General features: G+C 50.6%; 4 protein-coding genes across 5 annotated transcripts; 2 read left to right on the top strand and 2 right to left on the bottom strand.

The window, feature by feature from the left end:
• Window positions 1-87: 87 nt before the first annotated feature.
• Window positions 88-2,230, top strand: FOXG_03951 (uncharacterized protein). The gene has a single exon (XM_018381822.1). It carries the CDS (start codon window positions 547-549, stop codon window positions 2,125-2,127), a length of 1,581 nt encoding a protein of 526 aa, XP_018238405.1. The 5' UTR covers window positions 88-546; the 3' UTR covers window positions 2,128-2,230.
• A 695-nt stretch (window positions 2,231-2,925) lies between these two features.
• Window positions 2,926-5,059, bottom strand: FOXG_03950 (uncharacterized protein). 2 transcript variants are annotated; one of them, XM_018381820.1, is made up of 3 exons: window positions 4,748-5,059; window positions 4,231-4,657; window positions 2,926-4,182 (listed from the first exon to the last, which is right to left on the bottom strand). In XM_018381820.1, exons 1-3 carry the CDS (start codon window positions 4,910-4,912, stop codon window positions 3,074-3,076), a joined length of 1,701 nt encoding a protein of 566 aa, XP_018238403.1. In that variant the 5' UTR covers window positions 4,913-5,059; the 3' UTR covers window positions 2,926-3,073. The 2 variants fall into 2 exon arrangements, with proteins under 2 accessions (XP_018238403.1, XP_018238404.1); XM_018381821.1 differs by having other exon boundaries at window positions 4,231-5,059.
• A 162-nt stretch (window positions 5,060-5,221) lies between these two features.
• Window positions 5,222-6,437, bottom strand: FOXG_03949 (uncharacterized protein). The gene has a single exon (XM_018381819.1). It carries the CDS (start codon window positions 6,391-6,393, stop codon window positions 5,320-5,322), a length of 1,074 nt encoding a protein of 357 aa, XP_018238402.1. The 5' UTR covers window positions 6,394-6,437; the 3' UTR covers window positions 5,222-5,319.
• A 1,008-nt stretch (window positions 6,438-7,445) lies between these two features.
• Window positions 7,446-11,428, top strand: FOXG_03948 (uncharacterized protein; the record flags this gene model as incomplete). Its single annotated transcript, XM_018381818.1, has 2 exons — window positions 7,446-8,007; window positions 8,061-11,428. 2 exons carry the CDS (start codon window positions 7,446-7,448, stop codon window positions 11,426-11,428), a joined length of 3,930 nt encoding a protein of 1,309 aa, XP_018238401.1.
• Window positions 11,429-13,595: the final 2,167 nt, after the last annotated feature.

Below are 13,595 nucleotides of genomic sequence, written 5' to 3'. Positions count from 1 at the left end.
TCTGACACTCGCTTAGACAAACCCACACATATGATCTGATGTTGCCAACGTGCGCTTATAATCTTGCATGACGGCACGTTGTCTAATGCAGATTGTTACATGCGAGATTACGGCGTAAAGAACTGGGATTTGTTCCTGCGTTAAAAGGGCCAATCATCGTTCTTCTTGAGCGAGGCAGAAGGATTCTGTTTGATAGAGTTGGAAGGATTGTGATGGGATTCTGAGGAAACTGGGCTTGCGTAAAGATGGTATGATCACGGTTGATAGACGCGGGAAGAGGTGAGATGCCTAGACATGAAGTGGGCGGGCGTCAGCGCCTCCCTGGCAGCTGCGTGCATCAGAAGATGATAGTCGTGCAGGAAACTTAGGAAAGGTACTTCCACTGTTTGTACCTTTTCCAGTCAGCCTTCCTGAGAATCAGGCGATATCAACGACCAGTTGTGAATAAGGCATTACATATGTGAAGCTTTACCAGAGAGCCTGGATCACTATGACTTTCACAAAACTGCGCTTCTAAGTCCGGGACTAGAAGCAAAACAAGAGAACATGTCAAACTCTACAGGCTTTATCGCCGATTTACCTGGCCTTTTCACAGACATACCAGGCTATGTTGCTGATATCCCCTCTCGGATTGACTTTACTTCTATACCCGTTATTTTATCTTCCACTGTTGCTGTCCTTGCTTTCACATCCTTCGTCAAATATGTCGCTGAGAGACAGCAAGAAAAGGCAATGGGCTTCGGCCACGTCCCAACTCTTTGGCAATTGGATCCATTCTATGGATTTGACGCCTTCGTTGCTATGCTACTAGCTCTGAAGAACAACCGCTACGTCCCATGGCTTGACAGCTTACACGCCAAGATGCCCAAGACTTTTGCTCTCACCTTCCTTGGTGGGCGTCAGATTTGGACTATTGAACCTGAGAACCTCAAGACTGTGGCCAACAATCTTGCAGATTTTCAAGTCGGTCCAATTCGCTACAACAGCAAAGCTGGACAGCCCTTCGCTGAGAAAGGCATCGTCGGCGCTGATGGCAAAGACTGGGAATTTGCTCGCGCGCTTGTCAAGCCATTCTTCATGCGAGAGTGGTATGCCAATACTGAGCGCATGGAGCCTTTTGCTGAGAGATTCTTTGCGGGCATTCCTGCTGATGGCGAGACTTTTGATATGTTTCCCCATCTGCGAACCTGGTCGTTGAATCTCAACCTCCAATTCCTTTTTGGTGATTACTCAGATATTGTTACTGAGGAAGAGACCAATAATACCACTGATGCTTTCATCACTGGTTTGGCATATGCACGAATTCGCCTTCTCTTGCACCGCGTTCTCTGGCTCTTCCCGTGGAAGACATGGTACAAGGTTGTTGGTACAATTCACAGTTATGTCAACAAGCATATTGCCAAGGCCCGTGCTGAACTCAAAGAGCGCGAGGAGCGCATCAGCAAGGGTCTTCCTGTTGGGCCGGAGAGACGGGACGTCTGCTGGCACATGGTTCGGGAGTTACCGAATGACGATGAAGTCAGATCTCATCTCTGCTTGCTCTTTGTACCCAACAACGAGACTACTCTGATTTTCCTTTCCAATGTAATGTGGAATTTGGCCAGGCAGCCTGAAATCTGGGAGCGACTACGTCAAGAGGTGAAGGGCAAGGAATTGAACTTCAACAGTCTCCGCGGCATGAAGCTTCTGCAAAACGTCCTCACAGAAGCTCATCGCATCACCCCTGTCGGTCTCTTCATCGCCCGCGCCGCAGTCCGCGACACGACCCTCCCCCGAGGTGGCGGTCCAAAAGGCGACCAGCCCGTGCGCGTACGCAAGGGTAACATTGTGCAGATCAACAAGGCGGTCATGTACAAAGACCCAGACTACTGGGGCGATGACGCCTTGGAGTTCAACCCGGACCGCTTTGATAAGATGCGTCCGGGGCTGAGTCTTACACCGTACAACACCGGGCCAAGACGATGTCCTGGTGAGATGATGACTATGAATGAGTGTGGGTATATGGTTGCTCGTATGGCGCAGACTTACAAAAGGTTGGAGTGTAGGGATCCGACGCCGTTTGTGGGTGCTTTCCGTATTGGGCAGTTGAATAAGAATGGATGTCAGGTTGCTGTATACAGAGAGTAGTTGCTGCATAGAGTGGAAGACGAAGTAGCTTTCCGAGAAATAGAGCTTGATTGTTGGGAGACTTTCTTATCGAGGCACTGTCCTGAAATCGACTCCGTCGTCGAATCTACTTCCAGTTTTGGCTAATACTACGTTTCTTGGCTTATCACATCTTGTTTGAAGTGCATATGCAAGCTGGTACCTTATGAAAGGGGAGACAAAAACGCTTAGGACCTCTACCCTAAAGTACACAAAGACTTAAGTAATTTTAGTATAACTTAGTATAGATTTAGCAGACCTTAGAGTAGGTATTTTTGGCCTGTTGGTTTAATGTCAGCGGCTTTCATGCTCCATAGGGCTTGTTAGCCAAGAACTTTTCCTGCTGACATGTGTATTGATCTCAAATAGCATAGGAATCTCCAACTGGAACTTGTGAATTGTTGTCTCTCTTCTCCGGAAAGTTATCGGGCAGCAAAGTAAGATTCAAGCGATTACGCCTTCGCAGCCCATCAACGACGTTACAATCGCCAAGCAGCCCAAGACCTTGTGCTTACTCGCATCTTACAAAACTGCATGGGATTTACGGAATACCATACATAGTACGCCATGTGGATCCTTCCATGTGAAATTGACAGGCACTCTAGAAGCAAGGTCGCGGCAGATAATGTGTAGGGTAACGGTGGAAGGATTCAATCGACGGATTCGGTTTCGTAATTGACAGGGATTCAACGGGGAGTCGGAAAAACTTGGCGCACGGGCACTACTCGGGAGCGCTATGAGTAGCCCTTTTCGAGTCATGCAGCTTATGTTTAGGGCGCATTTAGTGTGAACTCTACTCAAGTATTCTCCGGGCAGAAAAGTACTCAGTACCGGGTAAGCAGCGTATGATAATCAAGTTTCGTTCTATAGCTTAACCCAAAGTTCCTTTCTAATGTACCATTTTAATGCCGCTATTTCATATCTGATCTTATGATCTACTGTTGCCATTCGTGTTCGCATTCTCGGCAACTGGTTCCCCTGTTGTCTCCTTGGTCTCTGTGCTCTCAGTCATTGGTGTTTCCTCTTTTGGCTGGTTCTGCTTAATACTCCTCCACTCCATACAAACAGCTCCCAGATAGCCTATACAGGATAAAATGAGTCCACAAAGGAATGCTTGCCGCAAAGAGGCATTGTAAGCTACAAGAACAAGCCGCTTTGTTGATTCACTCAATCCATCCAGAATTCTGGTAGCACCTTCTTGTTGAAGATTGAATACATCAACGCCAGGAATAACACTGATTCTTTTCACCAATTCATTTGTGAAAAGGTTCTGTCCAACGCTGACAAAGATGGCACCTCCCAAGAGCTGACAGAAGATCAGGACAGAAGTGCCTGTTGGGACGTCTTCCAAGGGCAGCACAGTCTGAGAGGCAATGAGAGGGATTTGAAGAGTGATGCCTAAGCCGAAGCCGTATGGTATCTGGTAACCGATCCATTCTCCACTGCTAGTGTGTACTTTGAGTAAAGTGAGAAGGCCTGTACCGACACACATAATGGCATTGCCAACAAGCATGAAGGGCATATATTGTCCAATAGTTTGTACACCACCAGCACTCACAAATGAGGCAACGACTTGAGCGACGACAGTGGGCAGAAGGCGAATACCTGATTGAACAGCACTGACGCCCTTGATAGCTTGGAACCAAATGGGGAGGTAGTATAGCGTTGTCATCATAGTGGCTCCAGTACAGAACATGGAGAAAGATGAGGCGGCGATGCTGCGTTGAGTAAAGATATGCGGCGGTACAGTTGCGTGGTTCGGAAAGAGGATCTGGATAACGACAAAGGCGATAAGACAGACGCCAGTAACAACAAAGAGTGCGATGATGCGACCGTTGGACCATGGGTACTTTGTACCGCCCCATCGAAGAGCAGTAAGAAGACTAATGATACCGCCGAGAAGCATAACGCATCCTAGGCCATCGAGACGAAGGAGCTTTTCTTTGAGGGGGAGGCGAGCAGTTGCGCGATCGGGGACTTGAAGCAAAAATGCGAGAAGGGCGGCAGCAACAGCCCCTATGGGTAAGTTGATGTAGACTGATGTTTGTTAGTGACCATTAATTTCTTAAAGGCGGTCGAACTTACAGCACCATCTCCAAGTTGCGCTGGAGTCTGTGAATGCACCTCCAAGAAGTGGACCCAAAACGCTGGTAACACCAAAGATTGCAGCAACAACAGCCTGGTAAGGAGTTCTCTTCTCCAAAGGAATGCAGTACACCGTCACGATAACTGCACCAGCATAAATCCCTGCACTTCCAACGCCAGCAATCGCGCGACCAACGATGAGCGCAGTGGAAGATGGCGCAGCACCACAGACAGCTGAGCCAACTTCAAAGATCAAGATGCTGATAAGAAAGATGATCTTGACGCTGAAGAATGTGTATAGTCGGCCAAACATGAGCTGAAATGCACATGTTGTCATGAAGTATGCAGATGCATACCAGCCGACATCGGCGACGGCGCGGAACTCGTCTGTAATCTTTGGAATGGCGGTCGAGACGATTAATCGGTCCTGTAGACAATTGATCTATTAGCCCTTCTGATTGAAGTACTGTATTCTTTTGCGAGCAATTGGGATGATTTGCGAGAGAGCATCGCATACCAGAGCAACCAAAAACATGCTCAGATAAGCAGAGGTCATGATAAGGGCGAGCTTCATGCCGTGAGGGTAGTCAATGGCAGCCTCTTCCTCCGCAGTAGCTCTCGCATCATGAACAACATGATGCTCATCCTCGTTTGGTGGCTTGTTTCGTTTCAGGAACTTCATCGTGAAGCGCTCTATGTGATGCAGTCGAACTGACCACGGTGGCTGCGCGAAGGGAAAAGATCAATAGTCAATCTGTAAAGCCGCGGAACTAAGAAACATGGAAATTGTTTCCGAAAAGGAAAAAGAACTCAATACGCGAAATCTGACACGGAACAAAGAAAGACACCGATTGTCCTGACGTAAATTGGGTATTGACCAACCAACATCTGTGGAGCAGGGATCATGAAAGTGGTCTGATCGATTGCAGGGTAGAGCATTCCTTTAAGAAGTAAAAAGCAACATGAGATGTGACATTGTATTGTGATATGATGTGGTGTAATCAATGGCAGAATTACGAAATAATGTTCAATAGTAATGCTCTCACTATCTAACTGTCTGCTATGTGGAAAAGCTTCAACAATCGCTGTCTAAAGCAAGTAAACCAACTTGTGGCCCCTAACAGTCCCCGCCTTGATCTCCTCTAAGCCCTGTAGGGCGCCCTCCAATCCACCCTCCCTCACCTGAACAGGATGTGGAACGACCTTACCATCGCGGAGCAATCCCTCCAGCATCCGCGCAAGATCGACGCCAAACTTTCTCAGCTCGGGATTACCAGGCCGCCCATGAGGCGGAGGCATGTCAATATCCAACCCCGCCATCTCAAGCCCATAGGTAAATCCCGACTTAACCGTCTTCCTAGTTCGCGTGATGGCTTCGTGGGGGACATGCACCGTCTCGTAGTGCCCACCCATTCGGCCGATTGCTCGGAAGCAGAAGCGCGCTGAGTCAACCGAGCCAATGCAGTCAAACGCGTATCTGAGCCCGTTCTTGGTGAGTTTCTTGATTGCGTCCACGGAAGCGTTGGGATCGCGATAGTCAAAGCACTCAACGGCTTGGGACTTCTTGGCGAGCTCGTAGCTGTTGGGGGAGCAGACAGCAATCGGCAGGAGACCGGCCAGTCGCGTCAACTGGCAGAAGATGGTGCCTGTTGCTGTCCCACCCCCGTAGACAAGCACGTATTGGGGTGTTGGCGAGGGTTGCAGGGGTGTCCCGGGGAGCTCGAGCCGCCTCATGGCTAGGCCTGCAGCCATGAAGACAGTGCCGAGAGACGCCATGTCAGCAAGGGAGTACCCGGGTGGCTTGCGAAGGATGAAATCCTCCTGAGCGAGAGTGTACTGGGAATACGCTCCCACGTCTGGCATCGACCGGTTCATGCCAAGCACCATGATTCCAACCTCATCGCCTATTTTGAGAGGACTGTCTGAGGCATCGGGACCGAGGGCGATGACTTTACCAGAGCAGTCAAAGCCGCCAATTGCTCCATGGACCGTATATCCACTTGTAAGCTTAGTGTCGATGGGGTTGAGGCCCACCGCCACGTTTTTCACCAGTACCCATCCCTTGCCAGGGGTAGGAACCGGTGCGGCGTCTGTCAGTTCGAGAGTATCACGCTCAGTGCCGATAAGAGCACGCTGCGACTTTGGGATGTTGATTGGCTCCATTGTTTTGTCGTTGCCTGCCTGGGCCCTGTCATAGAAGAGTCGAAATAGACGCTCTATTTAACTTGCTTTGATGTCAGCATCCTGGTAATTCGTATGCAAGATGGTGTTTATGTCACACCACTTGAGCAAGAAGCCAGGTTTGACTAAAGAAGGAATCTAGATTGATAGCTTGGCTACGCTTGGCTACGCTTGGCTACGCTTGGCTGATGACTGTTGCATCTGAAGGAGCTGAATCCTGGAGTTGATATGGAGAACTTGTGCGTAAATGGCGAACGGGCGAGTGGTATGATGCAAGGCGGGTAGATATGGATAAACCATGTTACCATATGTGGGACAGCTTACTTCTGGGTGTGAGATTAAATATTATACTTAAGGGGCTTATAAGAGGGTTATAAAAAAAAAGTATTAAATACTAATTTTAATATTAATAATCTTTTAAAAAAGAATATATCTTAATACCTTAATAACTAAGTATATATAAAATACATTTTATATACCTTAAAACTTTATATATATTTTACTAATACTTATTCAGCCGAAGGCTGACTCTACATTAATTCATAAGTTTTCCCGAGTAATGAGGGTTTGGTGCAGACAGGGATAAATAAGTTTCTCGGAATCTGATTGGTCCAGATTTTGTATGGCCAGCCGCGAAAGAACGCGCAACTGGCTGATGGCACCAAAAGAGTGGGGCCAATCGGTGCTGGCCCCTGAAAGGCTCACGCGGAGTGCCGGCAGCTTGCGTCCATTTGGAATTGTTTGTTTACTCAGTACTGTGCCAGTACCACGCGTTCAATTCATCTCCCCAATTCGACAGGTCTCGATATGGCCTCGTTGATTGAGTAATGGATATCGGTCTCAACCCCGAAGAGCTCTCTACTGATTTACTCTTCGTTGTTTGTGCTCGTTGTGGGGAGGAGAGACCGGAGAGTGCCTTCAGAGCAAAGAGGCAGTCTGCTGGGCAAACTAAGCAATGCATAGACTGCCGTAACCAGCGCGTTTCTCATGTAAGTTCTGCCTTCCTCGTCTATAAGTCTCTTAACCCTCATCAAATGAAGCATTCTAGATCCAAAGTCGTGCTCCAGACGCTGCGGAACATTGCACTTCGTCCATCCTCACCTGGCAGACCTGCCACGAAGAGAACCGAAGGAGATGCTGGCCTATCGCCTCCCAACGAGAGATCCGGAACCCAGCCTACATCGCCAGAGAAGCTACGGCAACTTCATACAGCTAGGAGTTTATTCGGAGAGTCAATTAGCCAGCCGCACGTAGTGCTAGGGACGCCAATTCCACCAACCCAACAAAGCTCGCGGCTCTTCCGGGCTCTAGCTCCGTCACCGCCTGTGCAGCCAACGACCCATCCACTCGTCTCACATTCTGATCCATCTACTCTTCGAAGCAGCACACCTGGTGTGGATTACCCTTACTTGGCCACCAGGGTCCACAAGGGGGGGAAGGACTCGCAAGATGATTCCTTGAAGGCTGGGGCGAGGGCCAAGCTGGCTGTTATCCAGCGCGACCATCGTTCACGACGCCGTGCAGGGGAGACTGTGTCACTGACTCCCACAATATCTCAACTTGGCTTCTTGGAAGATTTTGAGGGTCCTGGAGAAGGTATCCTTGTTCTGTGGCCCCAGTAGTTTGTTCAGGCTAACCACGGAACGTAGATGGGAGTCAAGATCAACTACGACCGAGTGGGTTTCTAGATGGGGATGGGATAATCAAGGAAGGGGATGACAGGGGACAGTTCTCTGAATCTGATATTGACGCCGATGACTATTTCAACTTGCTGCTTTCACCTGATCGACCACGGAGGTACCTCAAACAATTAGGGGTAGAGTCTGATTCCGATCTAGGGGACGAAGACGAGAACGACGATAATGATTGCGTGGATGGAAGCCCTCTTCGCCATCGCTTGCGGCAGCCTTCCGCACAGCTAAGGCGTGGTCGCCGTGGTCCTGCCCCTGGTACAGGAGGGCGGCCAAGAAAATCTCGAAGGCAAACTCGATCGTCGATGCCGCCACGGCGTATTCGGAGTCCAGTGATAATTCCACCTGAAGAATCGGCGGTCTTTCATGCGCAAGATCCGGTGTGGAATGGCGACCTTGAGGCTTGCGCCTTGACTGGTCGCGATAAGGCAATCCTCCGCGAGTTCTGGACAAAGCTGGACAATGACCAAATGCAGTTTTGCGGTCGATGCCGGGAGTGTTGGTTCCAGATGAAGATCGATTGCGATGGCATTTGTGCGCGTTGTTATCGAAAAGATGAGAAACGCCACCCCGACGAGCCGTACTTCTTCTCTGCGGATAATCAGCTCGACTTTGGCCCTGTACCGGCCCGGTTGCCCCAGCTTACGCCTACCGAAGAGTCTTTGATTGCTCGTGTTCACGTCCACGTGAACATTATGCTTGTGCGAGGGCAGCAGTACAAGTATCGGGGGCACGTAGTTCACTTTCTCCGTGAGGTTGGCTTAGTGTACAACCAGCTCCCGCTTCTGCCGCAGGAGTTGAACATTGTATTACTACGTCCTGCCAATACGTCGTCCCACGCAATTCTTAGTCGGCAATTCACCCGCCAGTTCCGTGTCCGCCGCCAGCCGGTTGTCATATGGCTAGACTACCTCCGGCGCCATCATCCTGGGTATCGATGCGTCGTCATCGACGAAGAGAGGCTAAATCAATTGCCCCAAGATGGCAATGTCCTGGATGCCATCCCCCAGAGTCAGGTGGAGGCTGCGGATGTTGGACCCGAGGAAGATCAGGAGGCAGAGCCTGACCTGGAGGACGAGGCTGCAGTGCCAGACATGTTGGCAAAGGACACGGAGCTCGATGCTCTGCGGTCTATTCTCGCCGGAGAGTCGGAAGCTGATTCAGAGCTTTCCACAAGCTTCCAGGCGCAGGCGCAACACGAGCTGCAGCTCCCGAATATACGACACACACCCATTAATGAGTTCAATCGCTCTCATGCCCTACTCTCCTTGGCGTTTCCCTGCCTCTTTCCTGACGGTAGAGCCGACTTTGTTGAACCTCGATTGCGCTCCATTGATTACAAGGATTACGTCGAGCACGCGATGCGCTGGCACGACGGGCGTTTTGCACGCCACCCGACCTTCCGCTTCGTCGCCTTCAACACGCTAATGCGGTCACAAGCACGTTCGCGGTCCAGATTCTTCGTGAAGCAACATGATGGGAGACAGCAGCCGCTGACGCGAGAGCAACTTATTCAGGCGCTGGAACACAGCGAGGACCCCGAGGCGCAGGCGCTGATCAACTCGATCACAAGGCATGCGGTGTCTATTCGCGGTACGCGTCCATTCTGGAACAAAAAGAGGCAGGACCTCGAGGCCTATGCCTATAACCTTGGTTGTCCTGGTGCATTCATCACGTTTAGCCCGGCAGATTTACACTGGCGGAGTCTCTACCAGCACATGCCCCAGTATGACGACTGGCTAGCCGCCACCGAGCCGGAGAGGATGGCTCTATCGCGCCGCCTATTGCGGCAGAACCCTCACATTGCTGCTTTCCACTTCTACCGCCGATACACCCTCTTTCGGGATATCGTGCTAAGTAAGAAGTTCAGCATCACAGATTACTGGGATCGGTACGAATGGCAAGGCCGTGGTAGCCCACACAACCACGGCCTGTACTGGATGGATAATTGTCCAGGGGCCGACATGGAGGACGAAGCGGCTCGTGATGTATTTGCACGCACATGGGGATTCCACGTCACTGCCATTAACCCTGAGCCGAGTAGGACTATGCCTCAGGGTGAGGGTAATCCCCTGAGCGTGGATCCCCTGAGCATAGAGATGACATTCCTGCGGCTCTCACAAATCGTCAACCGCTGCCAGCGCCACAAGTGCAATACCACGTACTGCTTGCGCGTGAGGAAGAGAACCGGTGATCTGGCGAGGGACATGGAAGGTGCCGCTGCGGATATCGAGGCGGCAAACGTTGCCAATCCAGAGAGGGAGTGTCGTTTTGACTTCCCTCGTGCCTTGCGGGAGCTGGCCGCAGTGATCAGGAAGGAAGGCAGGTCGTACTATGTCTTTGAGGCGGCCCGGAATGACAGCCTCATGAATAACTTCAATCCTGCGATTATCCTAGGCTGGCTAGCCAATATCGACATATCTCCTTGCACCAGCTTACAGGCGGTTATTACGTACGCTGCGAAGTATTGCAGTAAATCTGAGAAGAAGACCGAGTCTTTCGCCAGGCTTGCAGACCAGGTCTTGCCTCACACATCGCACGTTCAGCCCCTGTTGTCCTTCTCCTCTCGCCTGATGAACAAGCTGATTGCCGAGAGAGATTACTCGGCGCAGGAGATTTCCCATCTGCTGCTTAACATTCCGCTGCAAGAAGGCACCCGTATGGTTGTCACCGTGGACTGCCGTCCGTTGGAGCGACAGGCACGTTCGTATCGTGTGGACGGAGATGTCAACGAGGCCATCGGCAGCTACAGGAAATATCTAGAGAGAAAGGACCAGCATGAGGATATAACCTATCTCGAATACCTGCAATCGTACAATCTCAACACGTGGAGGAGACTCGCTGCTCACGCGAAGAAGAGAGTCCTGTCTTACTTCCCTCGATACAAGTCTATGGAGGCCTCTTCCCAGTTTAACGACTTCTGCCGTGTTAAATTGATGATGGTTCATCCACATCGCTCTCCAGAAGAGTTGCTCGTTGTGGGCGGGCAGCGGTTCGATTCCTTCACGGCTGCGTACATGCACTGCAGACAGCACCATGATACCCATGCGGACGATCATTATGGGGAACCAGATACAGATGAATTGACGGCAGAGGAGGATGAATTTGAGCTTGAGATCCATGAGGAGCCCATCGCGGAGGAGGACTGGCATGAACTCGCCCGCATGCTACCTGACCGCCCACTGGAGGAAGAGGACATCGACATCCTCGGCCGCCGAGACATTGACATCAATTACGATTGGACCCCTCGTGTTGGGCGGTATGCCGATGATGGCATTCTCAACAGCGACTACTGGAAGCAACGCAAAGCGGAAAAACACCCTTGACCTTGATGTGGATGATCAGCCCTTGGAGGCTCGCGATTCCCTAAATCCAGAGCAGCGCATAGTATACGATACGGTGATGGGCCACTTCCTGACCCAGGATCCCTCTCAGTTGCTACTCCATGTGGATGGCGGAGGCGGCACTGGCAAGTCATACCTCATTAACCTGCTCTCCGCGCACCTCCAATCCGCGACAGGGGGGGGGGGACACCTGTTTGGCGTGCTGCGCCAACGGGCGTCGCAGGAAACCAGATATCGGGCACTACCTTGCACTCCCTGTTACACCTCCCAATCAATAAGGACTTCAAGCCTCTATCTCCCGTTGATAAGACCCAGCTCCAGAAGAAGCTGAAGGATATCAAGTACCTCATCATCGATGAGAAGAGCATGCTAGGACTGCGTCAGCTATCGTGGATCGATGACCGTCTCCGCGAGGCGTTCCCGAACAGGAATGAGGAGTTCTTTGGCGGCCTGAACATCCTCTTGGTTGGTGACTTCTTCCAGCTTCCCCCTGTGCTACAGAAGCCGCTTTGTTACGACAAAGAGGTGCAGGGAGTAGAGATCAAGGGCAGGAACGCATATAGGCGCTTCGATAAATCAGTATTCTTGAAGGTTGTTCAGAGGCAGCGCGGCGACGACCAGGAGGCGTTTCGCACAGCTCTCGGGGAACTGCGGCTGCTCCAACTATCTATGGAGTCTTGGAAGCTCCTGTCCACCCGCGTGCAGGCAAAACTAGACGATCGAGAGGTCGCGAGGTTTTCCAGCGCCCTGCGAGTATACGCTACCAAAGATAGGGTGAACGAGTATAACCACTATCACCTCGACCGCCTCGGCCGGCCAGTCGTCCAGGTCAAAGCTAAGAACGTCGGCCCTGGTGCGGCTGCTGCCCCTGATGACAAGGCGGGCAACCTTGCGAAGCAGATCCCTATATGCATTGGCGCTCGTCTGATGCTGACGTCTAACCTTTGGCAGCCCGTTGGCCTCTGCAACGGCGCTCGCGGTACGGTTTACGACATCGGCTGGGCACCCGGGGCTGACCCCATCCAAGATCCTCCTTGTGTTATCATGATGGAGTTTGACAAGTACAACGGACCGGTGTTCCTGACCACCCCCGATGGCAAAAAGATTGTCCCAATTCTCCCAGTTGAGAGAGACTTTCTCATCGGAGCCACTCTCTGCGCTCGCACGCAGTTTCCCCTGATCGTATGCTACGCTATTACCGTGCACAAGTCACAAAGCATCACAGAAGATATGATCGTGACGGATCTCTCCTGCCGGGACTTTCAGACCGGTTTAAGCTACGTGGCTGTCTCTCGTGTAAAAACGCTTGAGGGTTTGATGTTAGATGCGCCATTTGATCGTAATCACCTGGTCTACGGGTCTCCCCCGGATGGCATGAAGATGAAGATGAGGGATCAGGAGCTTAGGAAACGACAGGTTCTTACACGGAGTCCTTACATGATATATAATACCAAGAATGGCCATGGCACTGGATCAGTACGTAGTAGTAGTAATAGCTTCCCGGCCCGCGGACACACGGCCTTCGGCTGAGGCTACCCCATGCGCCCCATCGCCGCTCCAATGTGCATGGGGTGGCGTAGTATTTTAATACTTATAATTATAAAATATTCTTAATAGCCTTATTTTTCTATTTATAAAAAGTACTTTTAAATAGGGGTATATAATTACTATCTAGTTAATTATAACCTATTATAATACTGCATGTAATAGAATCTACTTACCAAGCTTACAGATATCCAGGTCAGCGACTTCATCATATTGCATCTTGGCTTTTCAGATATCAGACCATTATCTCTCTCAACTCGATTCACTCACGCAATCTATTGATATGACAAACACCTGCATGAACCTTGCCCATCCTTCGGATCACATCAGCACTCCATGAATCCTATTCCACCAATAACCGTATCATTATTCGAACACATCTCTATACTTGACTCGAAAGTATCTACCCAAGACGCCACTCATGAAACTTCACCACAATCCTTCTGCGACATTGATCACCAATAATCGACAGGTCAATTCGAGTGACCAAATCTTCTCCGCTTTCTTTGATAAGCTTACCGTTGCAGAGTTGCAACGGACCGTGATAACATGCACACTGGGGGCTGAATCCCAAGAGTTTCGAGCCGTTACCCGAGCGTGGCAG

The sequence above is a fragment of the Fusarium oxysporum genome, chromosome 4 (assembly GCF_000149955.1).
Source record: "Fusarium oxysporum f. sp. lycopersici 4287 chromosome 4, whole genome shotgun sequence".
NCBI lineage: Eukaryota > Fungi > Ascomycota > Sordariomycetes > Hypocreales > Nectriaceae > Fusarium > Fusarium oxysporum.
This window is presented reverse-complemented; position numbering and strand designations above follow the sequence as displayed.